We start from the raw sequence: 26,846 nt of genomic DNA, 5'->3' as shown, positions 1-26,846 counted from the left end.
TGATTTAAGTAATACACAAATAGCATAATATTGGTGCAAGGAAAACAATGAGAATTCATTTCATGCTTTCTCCCCTGACCACAGATACAAACTCCAGAATTCATAGTTATTGTTAGTGTGTTTTATATTTTTGGAGGAAAGCCAAAATTTGGTAGAATATCAATTCTATATTAACGCACTATAGTCAAACTCTACTGTTAAATGCAATTTAATTTCTGCAACCACTGATGATCCCAATATTCTATCAAATAATAGATAATATTCATTATTTTAGAATATGGATCTGAATTATGAAATAATTTTGCATTCTCGGGTCTTGTAAGATTTGAATTAACTTCCCAATTATCAACACAATTGTGGGAAAATGTCCTGAGAAAAAACATTTCTAACTATTGTGTAGTCATAATTTTAAAAATAAACGTGACTTGGAAAATGCAAGAACTACTTTTCTTCTTGCGTGGTGCATTAAAGGTGATCAGAATTCTAACGACGCTGGACAGTAGGATTTTCAGAATCAGTTTCCTAGGATTCAAGAAGTCAAACGGCAAACAACCCAAGGTCCTTGGTTGATCTGACCATCTCAGGTAGCTCAAGATATCTAAGATGACCTAGCTGGCGCATCTCTGAGATGGGTGGGTCATTTAAAATGTTCTGCTCTTGAGGCTGAGATTTTGTGCGTGTGAATGGTGGGGAGAAAGCAGTGACACATTTTTCTTCCTCTCGTAGTGCCACCCGGCGCAGGGCTACCGCCGCGGCAGCTCCCACGTGGCAAGTTCAGATTGTGCAGCGCCTGGCCGGGGGCGGCGGGCGGGACCGCAGACCCCTCCCTCCGCTCTCCGGCGCTTCCCTCCGGCAGGCCCGGCCGCCCACTTGGTCCTCCACCGCCAGGGGGCGGGCGCGGCTTCCAGGCGGCGGGGGCCCATTGGTCGCGGCGGGGAAGCGTGGGAGGAGGCCCAGCGGCAAGCTGGCTTTCTCCTGGCCACTCGCGGGGGTGAGGGGCAGCAGGAGGAGTCCGAGAGGAAGCGGAGTCGCGAGCTGGAGGCGGCGGTTCCCGTCGGCCTCCGGCAGGACTGAGTGCTGGGAGGCCGGAAGGCGGGCGCGTACGGCGGAGAGGCGGGAGGGAAGCCGGTGAGACGGCTGGGAAGCGAACGGAGCCGGGGCTCAGGTTCGGGGAGGGATGGAGGAGGGCGGGGGAGGGGGACGCCCACCTACGTCCTCAGCCTCCGCGCAGTCTGCGGTCGCCGGCCGGGGGCGGGCCCCGGGGCCCGGCCGCGTCGTCACAGCGTGTCCGGCTGTTGGGGAGGGCGCAGGCGGGACCGGGGTCCCGAAGAGCCGCTGGCCGGGGTTCTCGGCCGCCGCGCCGGCATGGGCATCCCCGGGCTCCGCGGAGACGGGGCGGTGTCTGCACCTGGCGCTGGCTCTGGGCGCCCCGGCCTGGGGTGGGCACCTGGGTCGCGTCTTCCCCAGGTTGGCGGTGGCTCAAGCCCCTGCAGCGTGTAGGCTGAGAGCTCCGAGAGGCGGGGACGGAGTTGAGTGTTGCATTTCAACTCCATAGGGGGCCGTTTTGACTCACTTGTAAAGTTTTAGTGTCCCCTATACTAGAGGTACTTTTGGTTTTTTACAACCTATCCAGCCCTTTGATGTTCGGTGTCTTTTCTTTTTCTTCCCATTTGTTTGCTACTGCTCTCACAGCTCGGGACCACGGATGATGATTAGTGGCCCTAGATCTGAATATGTGAGTGACGGACTGGCAATTTGAGATTGAGAGCTCCAGCTGTTTTGCTTGTGGGAGGGGCGGTTTCCATCATCCTCTACCTTTTTTTTTTTTTAGAAAAAATGTTATTGCCTATAATACAGAACTGCTGTCTAACTGATAGGACTTTTCCTTTGTTTCTTTTTGGCCAACATGGTGAAACCCCGTCTCTGCTAAAAAATACAAAAATTAGCCAGGTGTATGTATCCATATATATGTATGTATCCAATATATATGTATGTATCCATATATATGTATGTATCCAATATATATGTATGTATCCATATATATGTATGTATCCAATATATATGTATGTATCCATATATATGTATGTATCCATATATATGTATGTATCCATATATGTATGTATCCATATATATGGATACAATGACATAAATAATATTAGATTGCCTACTGTGTACTAGGCACTGCGAAATGGTTTCATGTGCTCATTTATTCTCACAACAGCTCAGTGAATAAGTCCCTTTATCGTTCCCAGTTTTACAGATGAAAATATGAATTCCCAGAGCGTAAAGGTCGATGCTGATAGCAGAGGCCCAGACCCTTTGGACTTGTGGCCAATTTGCAGTTACATTTGTAACTTACAGAGTACCAGCAGATCTCCATTGAATTTAGAAGATAAAAGTTAATCACTTATTGAAAGCCATTTAACAAGAAATTGGCAGAATCAGCAAATCAGCATCCGGTTTTGGTCACTTCATTGACCTGTACCTCTTTCTGGAGGCTGCTAGTAGTCTCTTGTGTTTCTTGGCTGTTTACCAATTAAGTCACAAGGTTTTCAGTTTTATACAGGTGTTAGAAGCTTTATTTCACAGATTCTTGTAATGTTTTCTCAGCTCAATAAAGACTAGCATTTCTTCATAGGAAGAGTTGGAACCAATAAAAGGAGTTCAGTCCAGCGATTCTCAATCTGAATTACCAATGGGAACTTTGTAAGAAGGACACAGGACAGGTTCCTCAAAATCCTCATTATAAGGGGCTTCTGTTTCAAAAGGGAGTAAAAATAAGATACTACTGGCTTAAAGTGACTTTAAAAATAAACTTAATGGATGTTTTGTTACAATTACAAAGTTTTAATATGGATTGCTGCCTTAAGCATTGCCAACTAATCTTTCATAATTTATGAAGATACATTAAAAAGGAAAAGGAAATTGGAAAACAGAGTCAAAAGGCTAAGAGGCTATGGAATGGCAAAAAGTAATGTTCCCTGTGGGGGTATCGTAAGACTCATGTATTTTTCACCATATATTTTAGGTTTTAAATGATTCATCTCATTTTTCAAAAATTTTTATACTCTTAAAAATATTGGAGTGCCTACAATGTGCCAGTAATTATAGATATCATGGATACTCTGAATAAGACAGCCTGGGCACTCACAAAGCTGCTTTATTTTTTCTAAGGGAGGGAGTCTTTTATGTTTTTTTTTTGTTTTTCACAGTTTTATACCCATTTCTTAAAGCTGAAAGGTACAAGACCCAAATAGCAAAAGATTTTTATGTTAGCTCTGAGCTAGACAGATTTTTGTGAGACCTTGATACAGTAGAAAAGTTTGTCTTGAATTTAGTCCAGAAGCATCTCTGTTATTGGGACCAGATGATCAGGATTTAAAGCATTGGTTCTGTATTTAGTTATTTCAAGAGTGGCATTGACTAAATTACCTAATATCATGCAGTACTTTATTAATCTGATTGAGTAGACTGAACCAGGTAATTTCCCCAAATCTTTAAAGTTTTAAAAGGTTTTGTACTTTCTTTTAATGCAATTCTTTGAGACACAATCAGCTGACTTCCTCTCGGAGGAGGAAATTATGTGTTGTAATACCCCTACGTCTCTCCGGTGTACCCATTAATATTCTTTCATTTTCTTCCTGCTTCATTTGATTGAAGCTATTTTTATATTTCCCTTATTTTTAATCTAATTTTGAAAATCAGCTATTCATGATTTTTCCAACTCCAGTGAGTTTTTTTTTTTCCAATTTTCTTTCTTAAATTAAATTCCTATAACAGAATTTTTCATTTTATTACATTATTTACAAAGACAGGGTACCCCACTCTTCTGCAGGCTAGAGTGCAGTGGTGTCATCCTAACTCACTGCAGCCTTGAACTCCACCCTAGCCTGTGGAGTACCTAGGTTTACAGGCATGTGCCACCACACACGACTAATTTTTTAATTTTTTTTTCTTAAAAGACAGGATCTTACTATTTTGCACAGGCAGGCCAAATCTGCCCTCAAGCAATCCTTCCACCTCAGCCTCCAAAAGCTCTGGGATTACAGACATGAGCCCCTATGCCTGGCCAAATTTTCCATTTTAAAGTGTGGCGTTTAGCACGTTCACAGTTTTATGAACCATCACGTTTCTAAAACATTTTCATCACCGCAAAAGAAAACCCCATATTCATTAAGCAGTTGCTCTTCATTCCCTTCTCCCTACCAATCCTCGGCAACCACTCATCTGCTTTCTGCCTCTATAAATTTATCTATGATGGGTTTTCCTAAAAATTGAATAATTCAATATTTGTTCTTTTGTGTCTGGCTTCTTTCACTTAGCATGTTTTAGAGGTTCATCCTCTAATAAATCAGTAGCAATTATCAGTACTCCATTACTTTTTATGGGTAAGTAATATTCCATTGTGTATTCCATTCATATACACCATTACATGTATATCATTTCATTGGTATGTACTGCATTTTGTTTATTCATTTGTTGAGTTTTTGTGTGCTGTTGAGAAAGTTATATGAACATCTCTAAATTGATTTTTGTCATAATCTCTACAAGGCTTGCTAACGTATTGTTACGGTATCAGGTGTGCTAGCTAACATACCATTCATTACCTGCAGTTAAGTGATTATTAAATGAGTTTTGAAGGACACAAGGTCAACAAAAATGGATTTTTAAGTTGGTTCAGTTGATACGTGGTGTGGTTTGGTTCTGCGTCCCCACTCAAATCTCATCTCAAATTGTAATCCCCGTGTGTTGAGGGAGGGAAGTGATTGCATCTTGGGGGCAGCTTCCCCCATGTTGTTCTGGTGATAGTGAGTTTTTAAGAGATCTGATCGTTTTATAAATGGCAGTTTTTCCTGCACTCTCGCATTGCTGTCTCCTGCTGCCTTGTGAAAAAGGTGTTTGCTTCCCTTTAGCCTTCCACCATGATTGTAAGTTTCCCGAGACCTCCCCAGCCATGTGGAACTGTGAGTCAGTTAAACCTCTTTCCTTTATAAATTACCCAGTCTTTATAGCAGTGCAAAAACCGACTAATACAATACGTTTGCCCAACATTTTACAGTAGAAGCATCTTACTGTCTGTTCTTTGCAGGTGTTTGCTGTTAAAGAAAGTTAAACTGAGGCACGATAAACTTTAGAGTTTATTTGAACAAACAGTTCATGAATTGAGCAGCTCCAAACCAGATCTGGGAGCTCCACCAGGGGAATGCAGGAGGGAGGCTTTTGTAGGAGGGTCACAGATGTAAAGCAAAGAAAATATTTGATTGGCTACAGTCATACAGTTGTTTTATTTGCTCTATCATGTTGGAAAGTCCGCTAGGTGGGTAATTAGAAGTTTGTTGGATGTTTCTGATTAGTTGAGCTTAAGTTCTCTTTTTCTTTAGCATAGGCGTTTATAAGAAGTAACTTCAAATTTTGCTTGTGTTTGCGAATCAAGTAAGGTTGATGTCACTTAGGAGTCCTGATTGGTTTTGTCTGCTCAGGGATTCTTCAGGCCTGGTTTTCATTTTAATTTACTTCAGCAGTGCTAATTCTCATTCAGTTTTTGTGGTACAAATGATGTGCCAATACTGCATTTCATCCAGGGCCCTCGGGCAATGGAACCATTCTGTTTCTCTGTTTCTTCATTTGGAGGGTGTGACTGATGGAATTATGTCTATCCTGGTGCACTTAAATTCTGCAGACTACTTAAAAACAGCGTAAGTAGAGTGGATACCTAAGGGAATTCTTAAACACTTAGAACAGGAACCTATAACTTCTCATCTAGTATAATGTAAAATAGTTACATGAGATGAAGATAGCAGTTCTACTGTGTGTAAATGTGTACCTTTCTCTAATCTCATTTTAGCAGTTTATGAGTGGGACACTTCATTACCCCATTTATGTTCAACCTGTAATTGTTAATGTATTTCATTTTATTGTTGTCATTGTTTCTAAGAATAGCTATTTCTTTCTGTCCATCCATTCATTCATCTATCCATTTCTCCATGAATGGTGTGCTGTAGGATTAAGGTAGCTTAGATCACAAATGTTTAAATAATTATAGAACTCAAAACAGGCAAAACTGAATGTCATTTTGTAGAGGTCTGTCTTGTTTTCTGTTTTGGGTATGTTTGTGCTCTCCGTTGCAGAAATCCAATCACCATTTCATTTCGTTAAGTGGATTATAACTTTTTAAGCAAAATTCTGTTTTGGTAGATAGTAAAAACTGCAAGAAAACATTTGAGTAATTTTGAATCTAGTACTCTGGTTTAACCACTGCAAAGAGGAGTTCTTTATTATTTATTCCTCACCACGTTTTCTCCTGTTTTATCTGTTGTTATCTGGAGACCTGTTCTGGAAGCAGGTTGACTGTTGCAGAAAGAATGAAAAATCTTGTCATATGAATTTTACTTTTGAGCTTTTTTGGTTTAGATCTGCCTCACCTTTCCCCCTCCCACCCTTCCCTGTGTGTTTGGATTGGTGTGCTTTAGATCTGAAGCTCTCAGATCTGAGCACGAATGTCAGTCATCTGGGGAGCTTGTTAAAAAAAAAAATGCAAGAGTTTTAATTCCACTCCTAGGGATTCTGATTCTCCAGGTCTGCAGTTGGCTCAGGAGTTTGTATTTTAAAAAACACACTAGTAATTCTGGTGTGCATGCTATAGGTAACCCTGTAGTAAGAGGTTCACAGAACATGTGATGTTTCATTGAATCTGTGATGCCATAGATCATAAGGGTCAGAATCTGGTAGCTTTCAGCTGCATGATTCCTAAACCCTAATTTCTAATCTTGTGGCTAATTTGTTAGTCCTGCAAAGGCAGTCTAGTCCCCAGACAAGAAGGAGGTTTGTTTTGTGAAAGGGCTGTTACCATCTTTGTTTTAAACTATAAACTAAATTCATCCCTATAAAGTTCATCATATAGGCCAGGCGCGGTGGCTCAAGCCTGTAATCCCAGCACTTTGGGAGGCCGAGATGGGCGGATCACGAGGTCAGGAGATCGAGACCATCCTGGCTAACACGGTGAAACCCCGTCTCTACTAAAAAAATACAAAAAACTAGCCGGGCGAGGTGGCAGGCACCTGTAGTCCCAGCTACTCGGGAGGTTGAGGCAGGATAATGGCTTGAACCCGGGAGGTGGAGCTTGCAGTGAGCTGAGATCCGGCCACTGCACTCCAGCCTGGGCGACAGAGCGAGACTCTGCCTCAAAAAAAAAAAAAAAAAAGTTCATCATATAAAGTTATGGCCTATGCCCAGGAATGAACAAGGACAGCTTGGAGGTTGGAAGCAAGATGGAGTTGGTTAGGTCAGATCTTTTTCACTATCTCCGTTATAATCTTGCAATGGTGGTTTCACTACTAAGAAATAAAAATGTGGTTGTAAGCCTTATCCTGAGTTTAGTTAAAATGAGGGAAGCAAATTTAAAATAAATAAAATAGGGTATTAAGTGCCTGGCAACCAGAGGCTTCTCTTATTATCTTAACAGGTTACTATGAAGCACAGTGGATATGAGATTTTAAAAAGTTAAAAAGCAGCAGTGCTTCAGATCTTTTACCATGTAAATTATTTGATTGCAATGGGGAGTTTATATAAGGTGTCCTTAGTTGACATCTATTTGTAATGAAAATTCTACTGATAACTTTGTTTTAAAATGCAACTTAGGTGTATATGGGGGTGTAGTAGACTCCAGTTTGGCACCATATTAATTTCGTCCTACTCATTTCCAGTCATTTAGATGTTGCTGGCTCAGTTCAGATGTCTGATTTCTATCCTCTTTGTATTTCAGTGATTTCTGTTTTGTAATTATAGTTCACTGAAATAGTAAGGTGTGGCATTATCATTTGATTTCTACCTTTTTTTTTTTTGCCACTTTCCTGTTAGAGAGTCCACAGCTCTCATTAATACCAGCTAGGTGATTATAAACATATACCCCAGTCGTGTAGCATCTTGTACTGAGTAGTGGTAGGATGTAGTGGCAATATTTGGGGTAAACACCAAATCTGTGTCAGGGTAAACCTGAACTCTGGCTGCCAACTCAGAAATGCTGTAGTGGCACATTGGGTACTGAATGAGGGCATGCCTGTAGGTTAGAACAAATCTTTCCCCATTAATGAGATTTCAGTGAAGAGCAACCCCACCTACTTTAGGTGCTTCCTTCAGTAGTATTATCTTGGAAAACGAAATATCTTTGTTAGGAAAAAGTTGCCTAGCCATGTTATATTTGGGTATAGAGGAGCAGACGAACACAGATTCATTTAGTTTTTAGCTCCTTAAAGTGTTTTAGAAGGCATGGTTCAATACTTGTTGATCCACTAAATACCAGATTTCTGAAAAGGAAAGAATAACTAGGTCTCTTTAGCTAATTCACATTGATTGAAGGGGTTGTACTAAGAAATTCTTAACATTGAGATGAATCGTATTGGAATACTTATGTCCTCAGGATGTAGTGTGTATGGTCCGACAGGCTTGGCTACCTCTCCCTACACTAAGTCTTTGGGTAAAAGTTGGCCTAGATGGGGCACTTGCATGACTTAGCTGAGCACTTTTGCTAACCTGTTTTTAAGTGGAGGGAGAAGCAGGTATTATATTTTACCAATTTCATTCTTAGAAGAATGGAATTTTATCTAAATTGCCGTAGATAGAAGTTTTCTGAAGTGTTTTTCTCTGTTCACTGTCAGGAGCGCCAAATGAAAAGCAAGGTAGAGCAGTTTGTCGTGGATTGTGGAGGAAATCTAAACTTGCCTAGTACAATCCCAATTTGCTTCATATCTGGCATTGGTTAACATTCTAGGGGAAATTTAAAAACACTTTCTGGCTCATTTGTGCTTTTCCATAGTATACTTCTAATTCTATTTCTGTTTCTTAGCCACATTTAGATGTTCTCTTTTAAATGTAATTTCAATTTGATGCTACTCAAGAAAATAAGGAAAGCCAGATGATGTTGGTTCAGAAAACTGTCAAAAATCCAGGCATAGATCATCTATATTCTTCTCTTCGCAAGATTTTCAACAGAAGGTTAAACATTTATTCTAAAACACTTACTGGTTCACCTGAGCCATTGTTTATAAGTTTTTGGTCTATTCCTTTGTGGGGGGCGGGGGCACTTTGCAGAGGGAGTGGATACATTTACATTGTAATCATTGGTGATCTTTTGAAAAATTGGTCATTCTTAGTATTGTAGAATTCATGTGGATCACCTCTCCCTGCACCCCAATTTTGTTTCTTTTTGTTCCTTTTTTTTCCTTTTCAAAATGTAAGTTTAACTTGATTACTTAAAAATCTGGGATACTTTTCTAGTTGCAGGTAGTCATGTAAAAATCTCCCTTCGTTCGTGATCAAGTCATACCCACGTCTAAAGCTGTATAACAGGAGTGTGTGTGTGGGTGTGTGTGTATGTGTTTGTGTGTGGGTTAAAATGGTGATTTCTTTTAAAAGAGTGTATCTTCTAGGATTCAGTATCCTGCTAGTATTAAATACTTTCTCAAGTTAGTAACTGGATTTTTCTTTCGAGCCTTTAGTGTTAAAAATACCAAATTTTGTTAAAGTTACAATATTTCTAACACAATGATAGCAGCTCAGATATCCTACTGAGTTTTTAAATGTTAGTATTTTTTCAGATGCAGTCATCTTATTCCTTTCCGTTTTGTTATTTCAGAAATGTAGCCAGCTTTGCAAAGTTTTGTGTGTAGTTGCATTCAGGGGAGACAGGGTACTTGACAGCAGTCTGTATATGCAATAGTAATAACTTGTTATTAAAGACAAGGTTTTTTAAAGCTTAATATTTGGAATTTTAGAAGTTTGTTAAGCATTAAATGTACATTTACCTCACTCTTTTTTAAGCCTATCATAAAAACAATCCCTTATAAACACCCACATAAAGGAAATAGTAATGTCAGTTTTTTCCCAAGAACATAATTTTATAGTTACTGAAGTATAATATAGTAAGATTAATTTTTATTGGTTTCTTTACATTCCCTGGGGTTGGTTTGGAAACATAACAGCGTCTAGATTGATTTCCAACTTTGCTATAGATGGATAGCTTCATCTACAGGAAGGGAAGGACTTTTTTCTTCCTTTTGAAGAGGATCCATTCTGTTGTTTCTCATGGAATTATGCTTCTTTCCATGGAGAGCAGATTATGAAACTGTTTGATGAACACGTATGGAGCATAGAAATTAGGATTGTTTCATCTGTCCTACTTCCGTAGTAGTGCTTCTAAGAGGACCTCTCGAAGCATGTGGAAGTTGTATGTCCTGCACATAGCCCAGCAAAAAAAGTTGGACTGTTAGGGCCTGGTTGGGAAAGGTGTTTATTCCTTTATTTTTAAATTTTGTATTTTTATTTCTTTTTATTAAGGGTTGACAAAGTACAACCTCTAGGCCTCTGTGGCCCACAAGCCACAACTGGTTTTCACATTTTTAAGTGGGTTAAAAACAATCAAAAGAAGGATAATTTTGTGACACATGAACGTTTTATGAAATTTAAATTTCAGTGTCCATAAAGAAAGCTTTATTAGAATATAATTAGACCCATTCGTTCACATGTTGGCTATGGTTGCTTTCTAGCTACAACTGCAGAGTGGAGTAATTGCAATAGAGATTGTGTGGTCCATAAAGCCTAAAAATATTTACCATCTGGCCCTTTTACAGAAAAGTTTGCCAACGGTTGCCCTGTTTTACTCACATAAAAGTAGTTATTTATAGCAAACAGGTTTTTTAAAAAATACCATGCTTTTGTTTGTAAATGTAACGTCAGAGTAACCTACCCTAGTGACTCTTTTAGTTGTAGCATTCTTTTGATTTTGCTATAATCTCATTTTTCTCTTCTACTTTAAATGCTCTGGGGATAAAAATTTAATTTTTTTACATTCTGTTCTTGAGCTGGTCTGTATTAGTCTGAGTTCTATAGAAAAATAGAGCCAATTATATATATGTGTGTGTGTGTGTATATATAGATACAGCTCTAGATATATAGGCATATATTCTTTATACATATGGAGATAGCTTTATTTGTATACAGGTGTATGATTTTTTTTTTGTGTGTGTGTGTGTGTATACATGTATATGTGTGTGTATGTTATAAGGGATTGCCTCATGAGGTTATGAAAGGTGGGAAGTCCAAGATCTGACAAGCTGGCAAGCTCTGACAGTCCAGGAGAATGAATGGTATAGTCTGGTCTGAGTCTGAAGGCGTTGTCTCAGTTTAAAGATAGGCAAAGAAGGCGAATTCTCCCTTACTTATTAGAATCCCTTATTAGAATCATGGGAACTTTCTAAGTTGGTTCAGTTAAAATTGTCATTTGTCCAGCACTGAGTTGAAGTTGGATTGAATTGAATGATAGTTTCTCTATTTGTAGAGGATAACTTGTATTTTCCTCTGGTTTAATTAAGTGCTGTTTGTTAAGTATGTACGTCAAAGGGTGTATTTGTACGTTTCATTTTCTTGTATCATTTCCATTTCAAGCAGGGGTTCTAATACACAAGCTTAGTCATTTTGACATACTGTTAAATTGCTGGAGTGGATAGTCTGCAGCAATTCCCAAAGCAGTTTGCAAAAGCCAAGTTGATTGGCATGACATTTTGTCAACAAGCCTCTTATATTAGAGTGTGTCAGCGAACAGCTGGAGTGAAAAGGAAGTGGATTTGTTTGTAGTGTGAGCTTCTTACTTACCCTTCATGTGACCCTTGCGAAATCCCCTGATCTTATCTATGCTGCTGTTTTAATACCCCCAGCAACTAGAGGCTGGTGGGAAGATTACATAAAATAAGGATGTGTGTGAATTGCACTGACATATAAGTATGTATTCATACTTGGTTTATGTTAACTGGCAAGACATCCCCCTCCTGGTAAATAATTTTTTTATGACGAATTTTATCAGTATAGAATGATGTTTCTGTGGTTTACGTGATTTAGTCCACTTCTCAAGGAAATAATGGAAGTATCACTTGACCTTTGATTTCACTCTGTTGTTCCTGAAGTTAATTGATTCTGGAACAATGACTCCTTATTCACATAGTAGCTTGATTTCTACCTGAGTAACAAAACTTCACCAAATTAGAGTAGATCGTGGGGCCAAAGGAATGTTTAAATTGTAAACCATGTAAAGAAGTTTAGTACGTCCCCCTGAGGCCCTAGTTCAGGCGCTCTTTCCAGCTTAGTGTTTCATTGCCCAGGGGCATCGTGGTGGCTGTCCTTGCTGTTGAATCTTAGGTGATTATGAACCTTACATATTAGCAGCTGGATTTGGTTCAGTGACATATATTTATCAAAAACACTAAAACAAATTTTGGCCTATGTAACACATTTTGGAGCAAATGTATAAATGTACTATCCAAGTTGAGTTTTGGGTTTGTTTTTTTTTTCCATCCTAAAAATATCCTTCTATGACTCATTTTCTGGTTTGGGTAAGTGGCTCTAATATCTATATTTCTACCTTTTAATGAACATACTTATATATAAGCCCTTTCACCTGTTGCCTCTAGATTTAGAGTTCTGAAATTCTAGCAAAGGCCTTTTTCTCCCTTTACTGTTGTGTTCCTTTTCTCTGGACCTGTTCAATCCTTTTTAAATTATTGATGGTTTTCAGCCCGAAGTTTCTATTAAGTTTTTGCTTCCCTCCTCCCTATAAGATTATTGTATGTAAATATTTTCTTTGCTTTTACATATCCCCTCTAAGAAGACAAATAGGAATGATTTAGAATTAGCACATTATCATCATACATAGATGCTCCTTGATTTGCTCTCAAATATGTTCAATACTCCTATGCTGATTTAGGTTCTTCAATCATTAGTTTGCTCTTAAGGAAATTAATTGAGGCATGTTATGACTGAGATTTAATTTAATGAGATTTTAATTTAGAAATTTTACTAAATGTGAATTATCTGAGAAATTTTAACTGAGAACAGTTGTATTCAGCTAGACAATCATCATTGCTTATATTGTGGTCTTAGGGATGAGTTTAGACCCAGGCTTGTTGGGAGATACAAATAGGTGGCGGGTACATGCAGCAGCCACCATAAGGTGTGGCCTGAGCAGACCATGGAAACAGTGAGATAGAACATAAAGTACCTGGTGTGTAACTTCTTATCACACTTTCAAAGAAATTTTCCTAGGTCACACTCAGGTAAGAGTGAAGTTATTCTGGAATGTTAGCTGGCAGTAAAAGCATGTATGTGTTGTGAAAGCTGAGTTCAATTTTGCCAGAAGCCAACAGAGGATTTATAACCAGTTGGGGTTTTCATTTAAAAAGCTGAGGGTTTTTTTTTCTGCTTTTATGTGATGGTTTGTACATACTTCAGTACCTTGTTTCCTTTTAGTATTTTCCTAGCCTGTGGCTAAGTAGTTAAAATAAATATATAACATTGACTTTTTCTATTACGTGGAAGGTGTTCAGATAATTAACAAAGGAAATCAGTAACGCACAACTCAGTTTAAGTGTCATTTTTTCTTTATGGTATGTTGTGCAGAAGAAAGAGAGCTAGCCTAAGAGCATTGGACTTCTGGGTGCTGTCCAGACTCCCCCGCCCCCCAGAGCCCCCCGGAAGCCCACCTGCCTAGTCCAGTGAACAAAAAAAGTGCATGTCTCACTTCTTTTCAGTGTCCTTCAGGGATGTGCCATTATTATTATTTTCTTGACACATTCTGTGAATTGCTAGATCAGGCAACAATATTGAAACATAAATATCAAAATACAATCTAAAATAGAGAGATATGTACTCCTGGCAAATGTGATTCATCCATCAAAATTTCCTTTTGAATTCCATTCCTTTACAATAGATTGAGTTGACTGTGGAAGCTCTCCAGCTAAACTTGAAGATGGCTTTCTTATCAAGCTTACTTATTTTTTCATTTTCTTTTCAAAATGTCACCTATCTTGAGTTATTTCTTAGGAGGAAAACACCCATGCACATACAGATTTTTTTTTTTCCAGCATCCGTTTCTTGTTGATATTACAGTAATATCAAAGAACAGTTGATCCATTTGATTACTCTGTCAATCATGATAATTGCTGGGATATTTACAAGTGCAATTCTGTACTTCTTAACATATTATTTTACAAACTTAAATTGAAAAACATGAAGAGGTCCCTGGTATTGAAATAGGAAGCCCTTGCTGTAAATGCTTATGGTAGTGGCACTTGTGTCATATCAAAACTGAAGCGGCATCATGTACTGGAGTGAGCCAGCTGACCTGAATTCTAGCCCCATGTCCACAAATAATTTGTTCCACAACTGGATAAGCAGCGTAACCTCTTTGGACATCATCTGCAAACTGAAGGTTTGGAGCTGAATATCAAAAGTTTCTTATAGATGCATAATCCATGAGAATAAGAAGGCGTTCTCTTCTATTCACAAGCTTGATAACACACTTTTACTCTTTGGTCATTCAGTTAGAGAGCTGAGAACACAGAAGGATAGGACAGACCCTCCTTGAGGTCTTATGGTCCAGTGGAAGGAGACAGGCCCAGTGATGAGATTTTTTTTTTTTTAAATGCCAATGTTGGCATAGTACTTAGAAATGTCATAAAATTTACTAGTTTATATGCCCCATTTCAAACTCAATCTAAGGAGGAATGTTTGTTCTAGAGCTAATGATATTTGCTTTTTGTTTTGATTTTTTAGGAGCATATTAATGAAAAGTGCCATAGACTGAAAAACCAAACATGAGGGTAGCAGGTAAGATATTTAATTTAGTAGAAGTAATTGTACTTTTTGTGTAACCTGTTTGTTAAAGAATGACTGAAGGAGAGGTTAAATAATCTTTCTCCATATTGAGAAAGTTAAGCTGAAATATAATAAACTAAATCATCCAGCCCTTCATTTTTAGGTAGTTGGCTGATCACAAATTGGACATTTAGTCAATATTACATAAGTGTTTTGTTGTTGTTGTTCACGTCTTTTGTTGAAATTACACATTGAGCATCTTAAATCTGAAAATCTGAAATGCTCCTAAATCCAAAACTTTATGAGCAGCAAAACATGATGCTCAAAGGAAATGCTCATTTGAGTATTTAGGGTTTCAGATTTTCAGATTTGGGATGTTCAGCTGGTAAGTATGATGCAAATATTCTGAAATCTGAAAAAAAAAATCCAAATACTATATATAACGCCCATATAAAGAATGGTTTGACAACCTAGGGAGGCTGATTTTTGTTTTTGCTATGTTCTAGCTTCTTGAGAAAAATGAGTTATAAAGTTTTAAAGTTTAAATGTCTCTCATGTATGTACTTAAGATGTGTGTGAAGGATTCGATAAAATACATGTTTTTGCTCAGTATTTGTTCAAGTTTAATCTGCATAGGTGAGATTATGTGTAAGAACTTTAATCTGTTTATTAAGCAGCATATTGAGAAAATTGAAAAACACCATTGGATGTTCATATATTAAGGTAGTTATATTTAAATATTCTAAAAAGACACGTTTATAAATAACTGGAGGGGCTGATGACCTCTTCCTGTGTGTGTGGTAAAAATAAGTCTGTTTTTCCCCACCCTTCCCATCAACCAAAACCCTAGAAGAAATGCATACTTTACATGGAAATTTCTACTAAGCTTGGTGCCCAACATAGGTAACTTGTAATTTCTCAAAATCAAGATAGTTTTTTTCTTAATTATCATCTCACCAGCAAACCAATTATTTTCCTAAAGGAGCATCTCTTAGAAATGCCTAAAGTCAAGCTGGGTGAACAAACCAGTCTTCATACTGTGGTCATAATTGTGTAGAATCAGGCGCAATTGATTAAACATCATGATTATTAAACATAACTGAGGGCTGTTACAAATGCTTTTGTAGAAACTTGAAAAACTGAATCTCTTGTGAAATTATAAAGCATTTTTTAAAAAAGTAACTGTACAATTGTTGAAGAAAAATATTCTCAGAAACGAAGAGCTTGTTTGTGGTTTAAATAAATGTGTTGCAGTGTCTTTCTGTGTGCGTGTGTGTGTGGGCGGGGGGGGGGGGGTTGTTCTTTGAGTACAGCAGGACTTACTATTTGTGATTTCATGTCTCCAGATGATTTCTAAAGTACATTATTTAAGCATGGCAATTTGAAATAAAGTAACTGTTTCTCACGTAATTTTAAATTCATGTTATTTGAAATTAAGTTTGTCATTTAGTCCGTTTCTCTGATTCTGACAATTCCCGAGTTAATTGATGAGTAATTATTCACTGCGTGCTTATTTTGTGTTTGGCACTGTTCCTAGTATAGGTCTTAAGGGAACTGCCTTGAATGAATGAATAAGGATAATTAGGTATTAGTTTATTGCTCTTAACTAATCTCTTCTAATTTTTTTTTTAATCTGATTGCTTTTAAATATTTTCATAGCCATTCTTCTTACAGTGAGGCATGAATGTCTGCAGTTTGTACTTTTTGGCCTGTGAAAAACTGGAACACACTCAGAATAGTGCTGTCTGGGACTAAGAGGAAGAGGGAATCTTATGGAAAACTAAGAATGGGAATTGTGGTTGGTATGGTTAGGCTCCATCAAGTCCAGAATGGGATGCTGGTTCTGGACTCAGGCCAGCTTTGGGGGTGATCTCTATAACAGAAGTTCCAGAACTCTAACCCCATGGAGACTCTGCTAGTTTCTCCACTTCTGACTTTTGTCTCGCTTATAGCTTTTCTTTCCTCCTAGTTCCTCTGATGGTTCAGTATAAGTGAATAGGTCTTGGTTTAAGACTCAGTGTTGCTGCTGACTAGTTATATGACCTTAGGCAAATAATGTAAAATTTTAGCCCTGTTTTCCTTATTTGTGAAAGGAAAATAATGCCTTGAAATGCTATGCAAATCAGATTATACTTATAAAGCAATTAGTTCTACAGAAGACACTAAGTAAACAGTGTATGTGAGTATTATATATATATATATTAAAAATGTTTGTATATAGCTTTTTAAAAACTTTTAGGCTCAAGGGTACATGAACAGGTTTGTTATCTAGCGAAAATAAATTGAGTGTCACAGGGGTTTGGTGTACAGATTATTTCATCATCCAGGTAGTAAGCATAGTACCTGATAGGTAGTTTTTTGATCTTATCCTCTTCCCACCCTTCACCCTCAAGTAGTCCCCAGAGTCTGTTGTTCCCTTCTTTATGTTTATATGTTCCCTTCTCAGTGTTTAGCTTTTGCTTATAAATGAGAACATGTGCTATTTGGTTTTCTGTTCCTGTGTTAGTTTGCTTAGTGTAATGGCCTCCAGCTTCATCCATGCTGCTGTATATAGCTTTTTTTCATGTAACCTTACATTTAGCTTGGTATAGAATTTAGAATATTTGTGTTATCGTCTTGGTGTTTTAATTTTTCAGTTTTGAACAATGAAATGTTCATATGATTGTTTTATGGGACAGGGAAAAGTTATCTCTGGTTGCATGTGCCTATGATTGCTAGAAAATAAGATGTTAAGACTATCATGTGACATGTAATTTTTGAGCTCTTGGTCTTAGTCTTAAATGATCAAGAAGGACTATGCCACCTGTTACCATTTATCTACTAGCAAACAATTGTTGATAGTGTTACTGTATACAGTGCACTCTGCTAGATCCTGGGGAGAAGAGTTCAAAGCCTAACAGAATTTTCTCTCTTATGCACTAAAAATATAGGCAACTTGTAAGTTGCTCTTGAAAATAGGAAGCAGATTTTGGAGGGGACAAGGTAGAAAATGGAAAAGGGAGGCAGGGATTGATTAGTATTATAGTTAGACTTCCTCATTGCTCTTTCATTTCTACATTAATAGTGTTGCTTTTGGATTTTTTAAGACTTTATTATTTTTAGAGCAGTTTTAGGTTCACAGCTAATTTGAGAGGAAGACGCAGAGATTTTCTACATATTCCCTGCCCCGCTCCCCACATAGTCATCAGTAGAGTGTTTCTAAACAGAAATGAGTAGGCTGTGAGAAGCGGTGGCTTTCTGAGCATCATAACTTCATTGAAGAGTCTGCCCACTTGGAGCTTTCCATGTAACCGTGTTATGAAGCATATGTGATAGATACCAAATTATATCCTGCAGGAATGGAGAAGGCCTGTCTTAAGGTACTAAGGTGTTAAGTATGAAGAGGAAGGCTTTGTTGATCACCATACCAGGAGAGCCTACATAGCTCCAGGAGATGTGTTGGTTAGCGATAGGACAATAAATCTGTAACATGTCACTTGAGAATTCCTTGCTTAGTGGACATTGTGGCCTTAGCATCCCCAGAAGGTCCACTGTTTTTGAAAAATCCTATATGGTATTGCTCCTTATTTTTGTGAAGGATAAGGAATCTGCCATTCAACAAACTTGGTGATGTTCCATTAGTCATGACACGTTTTTGTTGTCAGCAACTAGTGGGTAATTTTTTTGCATGTAAAAGTAGGCAGATGGTTCAAGCAGTCCTTTGTCTAGATAGCTAGAAAATCTGAGAATTCTTTGGTCAGGAAAATTCTTTCTCTTGATGAATTGTTTGTATAATTTTTGTGTAGCTTATGTAAAATTAAGATCTAATAGATACAAAGTAGAAATTTATTAACCTTAAAAAAATTTATAAACGTTTTTCATAGAAATGCAGAATAAATGTTCTGTGGGCTTACAAAGTTATGCTGAAATATTTCTGCCTTTTAGGTGCTGCAAAATTGGTGGTAGCTGTGGCAGTGTTTTTACTGACATTTTATGTTATTTCTCAAGTATTTGAAATAAAAATGGATGCAAGTTTAGGAAATCTATTTGGTAAGTTTTATTTTGTTCCTTTCTTAAATCTTATTTTTGATGTGGCCTAAAGCTTTATCAGTTACCAGCACTGAGTCACTCAGTGCTAGAAAAGGAAATGTAATTGTTACATATCCATAAATGTGATTTGTTAGAGTATTTTACAGTATATAATAAGATATCTTGGAATTAATTTAGTATAAAACATGAATCTTCTTTCTATTCAACATTTTGAATATATGTAATGAGTATTTTACACATTTTTAGGGGCATTAATCATGGCATTCTAAGTGCACATTCTAAAACATAAAATACCTCCAGGCTTAAATTGTTTTCCTGTTTGAGCTGGCTGCTAGAAAACTTGAAGCCAAATCTAGCCCTCAGTTAACCATATGATTAGGAGTCACAGTAATGCATTTTAGATACCAGCCATAGAAATCCATCTTGCAGCTGGCTGTGGTGGCTTGCACCTGTAATTCCAGCTACTCAGGAGGTTAAGATGGGAGGATCACTTGAGCCCAGGAGTTCCAGGCTGCAGTGAGCTATGATCATGCCGTACTGCACTCCAGCCTGGGTGACAGAGTAAAACCTCATCTCTTAAAAAAAAAAAAGAAAGAAATCCATGGTGCTTTCTTACCCTTATTTTCCCTCTGTGGCATTCTTTTTCTAACCCACTCATTTAATGTTGCCATACTGTAAATGTACCATTATAAGGTACCTTAACCCAGTTTTTTAACAGAATCCTTACGTTCATAAAATAACATTTGAAATGTTTTCAGATGAACCAGTTATACATAGTGCTATTGTAGATGATTGTGTGTGAGTATCTCATTGAATCTCAAATAATTGCCAAGTATGCATTTCTTTTCTATAAATATACCATGATGAGACTGAATAATAGAATTTAATTTTGACATATTAAAGTGGAAAACAATTATTTAACCAAGGCGCTATATAAGATTACAGTCATGCGTCATCTAATATGGGGATACATTCTGAAAAATGCATCATTAGGTGATTTTTGTCACTGTGAGAACATCATAGAGTATACTTACACAAATCTAGATGGTATAGACTACCACACACCTTGGCTACATTGTATAACCTGTTCCTCCTGGGCTACAAACCTGTACAGCATGTTACTGTACGGAATTCTGTAGGCAGTTGAACACAATGGTAAGTATGTATCTGAACTTGGAAAAGGTACAGTAAAAACGCAGTACTATAATCTGATGACACTACCACTCTCTGGTCTGTCGTCGACCAAAACGTCATTAGACGGCACCTGACTATAATTCTGAATCTCTTCTGGAAACTGTTTTTGTAGACTTTTATTATTGAAGCTAGAGAAACCATGAGATTCTTCATAGATCCTTGTACCTGCATTGAGTAAACTATGACTAAGTTGTTGCTTATAATATTAAATAATTAAGCATGAAAAGTGAGACTATAAACCCTAGAAACCATATTTTGATCTAGTAGGCAGAAGTCAAATGAAAGAACTGAGATCTCTGGGCTACCGATTTTTGCTTTCCATAAATTCATATTTGAAAAGAAAAATCCCCAAGACCTAATTCAGTTTCCGTATTAGGTTCTCATGCTGCTGTGAAGAAATACGCCAAACTAGGTTATTTATAAAGGAAAGAGGTTTAATTGTCTGACAGTTCTGCAGGGCTGGGGAGGCCTCAGGAAACTTACAATCATGGCAGAAGGGTAGCAAACATGTTGTTATTGGTGGCGGAAAGGAGAAGTGCAGAGTGAAGTGAGGGGAAAGTCCCTTATAAAACCATCAGATCCTGTGAGAACTCACTATTGTGAGAACAGCATGGAGGTAATTTCCCCCAGGATTCAATTGTCTCCCACCAGGTCCCTCCCATGACACATAGGGATTATGGGAACTACATTTCAAGATGAGATTTGGTGGGGACACAGCCAAACCATATCACTCCCTTTCACATTTAATCTCAAGACTGTTATTCCAGTTTTTCTCAAACTTTAATTCCACAAGAATCTCCAGAGAATCTTGGTAAATGCAGGTTTCTGAGTTGGTGTCTGGAGTGGGGCCTGAGATTCTGCGTTTCCAACAGCTCCAACGTGATGTTGAGATCCCTGTCCATGGATTGCATACTGAGTATCAAGGCTTTGGACAATTCTGATATGTAGTCTTCAGTTTTGGCATAAACCTTTTCAGGTGACTTTTCTTACAGAACTCCTTAAAGGTACTTTCTTGTGCAGGTTGAACATCCCTAATCAGAAAATTCAAAATCTGAAATGCTCTAGAATCTGAAACTTTTTGAACATCAACATGACGCTCAAAAGAAAATGCTCTTTGGAGCATTTTAGATTTCAGATTTTTGGATTAGAGATGCTCGACTGGTAAGTATAATGCAAATATTCTAAAATCTGAAAAAATCCCATATCCAAAATACTTCTGGTCCTAAGCATTTTGGATAAGGGATACTTAACCTATATTGCACTGAATTCTGCCTTTTGTACTCCCAAGTAATTTCAGTTCACTGATCTTGTCTCTGCCGGCTAGAGCCCCTTCTTCATCAGTGATCCCTCAGTTACATCGTAGTCATTGTCCGCCAGACCTTCCTTTACAAGTTTTCATCCTTTCTAGTAATGGAATCCTCCCTTTCAGCCATTTCTCTTGATAAACTGGTTATTTTCCTCCTAAACTTGTTTGTTTTTCAGCACACATCCTAAAATGAAGCATCCAGGTTCCAGCATAAAAGTAGTTATTGCAAAGTATAGTGAGAGATTACTTTACTTGTTCTGGTCTGTGTACTTGTATTACTACGTAGTGGCCAGCCTGGTGGCCTTTGAGAGCACATCTGGTTTCATTTGAATGATGGAGTGGAAACTATATGGAAGGCATAGAGGACTTGTTCCATGTGGCTTTGGAAGCAGTGTGGATAGTTAATTCTTCTAAGACACGTTGATGGTAAGAGAAGCAGCTTATGAGATGGTAGTTTGACTCAAAAGCAGGTTGCACGTATTCTTCTTTTTTAGCGTAATAGACTTTCACTTGTCTATAGGCCTTGGATGAAAGTTCAGTGAAGGACAAATGAACGCCAAGAGACTGAACCAGCAAGGAAAGGAGGATGTTTGGGAGAAGGGAGGCAGTGGGACCATTGGAACAAATAGAAGTTACATGGGAAAAGACCCACTGTTTTTAGAAGATTGAAGAGAAGGTTGGGTGAAGCTACAGTGTGGTATAGTCACTGTGCACATGCAGCTGGTGGTTCCTCTCCGGTGATACCAGTCATGTCTGTCCTCATCCTTTGTCCCCCATCTTTGGCCCCGTTTGGATCTTCGTCTCTAATCTGGACTGTTTTTATGACCATCATAATGATGTTCCTATGTCTTATCTCATCTCTGATATCTGCCTATCTCGCCACTTTCAGAGCCATTTTCTTAAAACTCAGTAATCTTTACTATTTCCAGTTACTAGAGGATAAAGTCCAAACTCCTTACTTAGGTTGGCACCCAAATCCCCCAGCCTGCCCTTCTCAGCTGTTCTTCACCCCTCCTTCCTGCGTGGGTCACACTGTTGTGCCAGTCTGCATACAGCTTCAAATCCCCTCCTGTCCTTTCTACCCTGGCCTTTGCTTGTCGTGGTTCCTCACCCTGCACATCTTTCTCATTTTTTAGAACTTTGCATAAATTCCCCTTCTTTGGAATAAATTGTGTTTGAACCTCCCTCTTTAAGAATATATTGCTCCTTTTTTCTGAACATTTTTTCTAATTGCATAGTAGTTATATTTCAGTTTGGCACTGATTTTTAATCTGCCTTGCATTATATAATTTTTTTTTCTTTTTTTCCTCTTTTTCCTGTGTCTGTCTCCCTTCACCCAAGAGTGAGTCTTAAAGGCGATCTTTTGGTGCTTCACCCAGCATCTAGCACTGGGTGCTGCAGATGGTAAATGCTGATTGAGTGAAAATAAATGTAGGTAACAGAGAATTAGGATTTCTACATGGAAAGGAATATTTCCAAAGTGGGATTCACATAAAGCTGTATTAGTTGGAAAATCACTGGTAGTCACCTGTGAACAGATGTTGAGCTACTTTAATCTCCTACTTTTTATTTTTTGATTTTTCCTGATGTTGAGAACCTGCAAGTGGTTTTGTGTGCATTTTAGCTATTTGATTTAGACATTATTAGGGCAGATGGTTATTTTCATTTCAAAACTGAAGTGTAGTACTTTGTAACCTTACTGGTTGCCAATCTATTGAATTGGCCAAAATGTAACTGTGTGGTTTTATTTTAATTCTCATTTCAGACTATCTTAGGGAAGATGGATATATGGTTATCTGTGTCATTTGTGTAGCATCTTAGTATATGAAAGGGTAACATGTTTAATCCAGTAGGAGGATTCTTGCTATAATCGTTATCTTAAGGACCCATAAGATTAAAAACAGTTCTTTTGGTGATCAGTTTTCCATTTTTTAACTTACTTGACAGTTTCTATAAATTATGTAGATTTATGTTTATTGTATATATTATTTTAGAAAAAACACATTTGTAGAAAGGAAGAATGACAGTTTTTCCCACAATTAGTAGTTGAAATTACCAGTGTCAATTATGAATTTTAAAAACAATTTTTTGTGAAACTTTATTTTAAGATGATTGTATTCTCTTTTACAAATCCATTTAAATATACAGAGAGATGGTGCATACCGTTTCCTCATTTTCTCCCATTGGTAATAGCTTACAAAACTATAATATACTGTCACAATCAGGACATCAACACGGATACAATTCACCAATCTTATTCAGATTGTGGGTTAATGTAGTGTTTGTTTTCAGTGTGAATACTTAGCTAGTAAATGAACTGAATACAGTCCAAATTATTTTTGTCTGTATTGCTGCAATAAGTACTTAATGTTCTTTTTTTTTTTTTGAGATGGAGTCTCACTCACTCTGTTGACCAGGCTGGAGTGCAGTGGCGCAATCTCTGCTCACTGCAAGCTTCTCCTCCCGGGTTCATGCCATTCTCCTGCCTCAGCCTCCTGGGTAGCTGGGACTGCAGGCACCCGCCACCACGTCCGGCTAATTTGTTTTTGTATTTTTAGTAGAGTCGGGGTTTCACTGTGTTAGCCAGGATGGTCTCGACCGCCTGAGCTCATGATCCGCCCGCCTCGGCCTCCCAAAGTGCTGGGATTACAGGCGTGAGCCACCGTGCCTGGCCATAAGTACTTAATGTTCTATTGAATTTATTTATTTTCACCTTTTCAGATTTAAACCATTGATATATAGTGTATAAGTTACTTGAGACATTATTAAAAACTAAAGTACAAAATAGTTCTGATTCATTAGCCCGACTTACTGAAAGACATTCATTGATGAAATGCAATAACAAATGTTTATTATTGTTCCTTGCAGTTAAATGTATATGCAGAAAGAAATTAAGGATTAAAGCTATCAGTGTAGTTTGAGGGGAAAAAATTGTAGGAGAGGAGGGATTTTGGTGTTTGTATGTTGTGCTTGTATTCTATACTTGGACAGCTGTTTATGAAAATTAATGTACCTGTTTGGCCACCGGATGCTAATATTTTCAGAATTGCAGACTTAGTACAGGGCTAAGTACTTTTGATTTTGATGTGTATTGGATAAAAATGAGCTTTCTTCTGGAAAGAAATCTTTCACAGGAGTTTCTTCACCTTAAAGCATGTACTCTCCTTACTCTTACACAAATTAAATGGAGGTGATGTTATTTACTTAGTAAACGCCTGATGATTAAAAAACTGATTTTCCCGAAATTGTATCCCAGTAAAGTTTTTTTTCCCCTCAAACCGAGTGTAGATAAGGTTTGTTTTCTTCTTTGTTCTGGGCATTAAGCTTTTTCAATGTTTTATTACCTTTATGACTTTAATAGTGCATAATATTCTACTGAGTGTTCTATTGAGTTAATGAACTTTTATTTACTTGGTCATTTTCCTCTTTTTAAACATTTCAATACAGTCTTTTAACTTTCAGCTTACCAGTTTGAGTATTGGACCTACAGGAAATTCACAATTATCTAAAATAGTACAGAACTAAAACTGTGTGACTATTTATAGCAAGACAGCTGGTTAAGATTTATCACACTGCATACTTATTAGTCAAATCAGGAAATGGCTGTCCACAGTACTTTGATGATCTGAGTTATAATCTCTTGGGCTGGGATCAGATGTTAGTGCTTTTAAAAAGCCCTAACTATAATTATGATAGATGGTCAGGTTAAGAACTACTACATTCAAGTTAAGATTTGACCTCATGGTTTCCTTGATCTGATAAATTATAAATCTTTTAGTAGTGACCTTCCTCATCCCCCTCCCTGGCCCTCGCAATCTCCTGACCTCACCGCTAAGATAGGTTCCTGTATATTCTCTGGGGCTTTTGCATATCTTCACAACACCATACAGCAGCAACAACTTTTAAACACCATCATATCCACCAAATTTATGTTCATAAACATTGAAAGGTAACTTTGTAGAGTAACTTCCTGATTGAAATTTAAATTTATAGTAAATAAAATTCAAAATAAAATGGAAAGGGAAAAATAAAATGTTTTATCAGTAATAAAATACTACCCTCCATAATTATTTAATAGTTTATAATGAATGTACAGGGTGAAGTTCCTTTCTCACTTTTTCTTAAGAAGTGATATTCATGTTTTATTGTATACTGAATGATTATTTGAACACTTATTTTTGTGGGCCTAAATATATTTTAAAAGTGGATACTTGCCAATAGGCTAATTCCTTCTAACAAAAGTAATTTTTTTTTCCAGCAAGATCAGCATTGGACACAGCTGCACGTTGTAAGTATTTCATCTCAATTTTTTATGTGTGATTTATTCTGCCTTATCTTAGGCATATGAGACCTTATATTCAAAGTGTTAGTATTTCAGTGTGAGGACAAACTGATTTAGAAATGGCTTTTTAAAGTTACAAGGATGCTATTTGATTGGACAGCCCAAATACTTTTTGGTAATTATTCATGATGGATGTTTTGTGTTTTTCAGCTCCATTATTATAAGTACAGAAATTGGTGTGAGGAGTAAGAGACAATACTGTACATGGGCAGGTAGTCAGTGGAACATTAGGCTTTTTGTAATGATCCTGGAGGTGACGATTTTTTGTGCATATATGGACTAGAAGTGCAAAGTAACATTCAGAACCTCCCACATCCTGAAATTTAAAAATAAACTCATAGTTAGATAAAATATATTTACCGTAATGAAGTTCGTATTACTTGACCCATTTACGCCCTTTATTAATTTGTTTCCTAGGAAGTTCTGGCGTCTGTTGTGGGCCTTTTTTTGCTGTTTTTTAAAAAAAAAAAAAATTTGAGGTTCTTTGAAACCCTCAGGGGAAAAAATTAGCTTGTAATTTAATATATGTGTATTTTGATGTTTTACATAATGCCCTTTGTGGTTTGAGATTTGAAATAAAGTGTGGGAAAGTCTATTAATTTGTTTTCTTTAAAAAGAAATCATATTTTCTCCCCCAAAGCTACAAAGCCTCCCAGATATAAGTGTGGGATCTCAAAAGCTTGCCCTGAGAAACATTTTGCTTTTAAAATGGCAAGTGGAGCAGCCAACGTGGTGGGACCCAAAATCTGCCTGGAAGATAATGTGTAAGTATTTGGTGACTTGAGGCTCTAAAGTGTGCTATTAAATTACAGCCAGTTGAACCTGAGTTTAATGGATATTTTGAAAATGTATTAGGCATACTTTATTAATGGAAAGTGATTTCAGTTTTTATTATACAGTTTTTTTCTCATGAATTCAAGGGGCCTTAAAGTTCTTAAATTTTAATAACACTTATTTGGCTTGATAGAGATAAGAGATTTCCTCTGAGTGAATTCTCTAGATCTGCGCTGTTCCATTTACTAGCAACAAAACACAGGTGGCTATTTAATTTTGATCCTTAAATATTAGGAAGAAAGTTAATTCACTTAAAAGTGCAGTTCCTTGATATCCATCACCACATTTCAGGTGTTCAGTGGCCACATGTGGCTCATAGTCACCAAATGGAACAGCAGAGAGAGCATTTTCATCATGGCAAAAATCCTATTTGCAACATTGGCCTGGACAATGAATGCGTTCTCTTATAAACCAACAACTTTCATTTAAAATATTTGAGTGCTGCTTGTTGAAGTGTGAAATAACCTCAGTTCCATTGCAGTACAAGCTGCTTGCCTCTAA

The 26,846-nt window shown here is 37.5% G+C and overlaps 1 protein-coding gene across 2 annotated transcripts in view; it reads left to right on the top strand.

The window, feature by feature from the left end:
* The first annotated feature begins 831 nt into the window (after nucleotides 1-831).
* FAM3C (family with sequence similarity 3 member C) overlaps nucleotides 832-26,846 on the top strand; it is a 47,682-nt gene continuing 21,667 nt past the window's right edge. Inside the window, exons 1-6 of one of the 2 annotated variants that reach the window (XM_025379505.1) lie at nucleotides 1,367-1,604; nucleotides 4,323-4,388; nucleotides 14,599-14,652; nucleotides 18,565-18,669; nucleotides 25,428-25,457; nucleotides 26,152-26,275. In XM_025379505.1, the coding sequence (XP_025235290.1) occupies nucleotides 14,640-14,652; nucleotides 18,565-18,669; nucleotides 25,428-25,457; nucleotides 26,152-26,275 (272 nt within the window). In that variant the 5' untranslated portion in view covers nucleotides 1,367-1,604; nucleotides 4,323-4,388; nucleotides 14,599-14,639. Of the gene's footprint in view, nucleotides 1,129-1,366; nucleotides 1,605-4,322; nucleotides 4,389-14,598; nucleotides 14,653-18,564; nucleotides 18,670-25,427; nucleotides 25,458-26,151; nucleotides 26,276-26,846 lie in introns of those variants that run through there. The other variant, XM_025379504.1, reaches the window with a different exon arrangement.

Source organism: Theropithecus gelada, chromosome 3, assembly GCF_003255815.1.
Source record: "Theropithecus gelada isolate Dixy chromosome 3, Tgel_1.0, whole genome shotgun sequence".
NCBI classification, from domain to species: domain Eukaryota; kingdom Metazoa; phylum Chordata; class Mammalia; order Primates; family Cercopithecidae; genus Theropithecus; species Theropithecus gelada.
The sequence above is the reverse complement of the archived record's forward strand: the minus strand, read 5'-3'. Positions and strand labels throughout refer to the sequence as shown.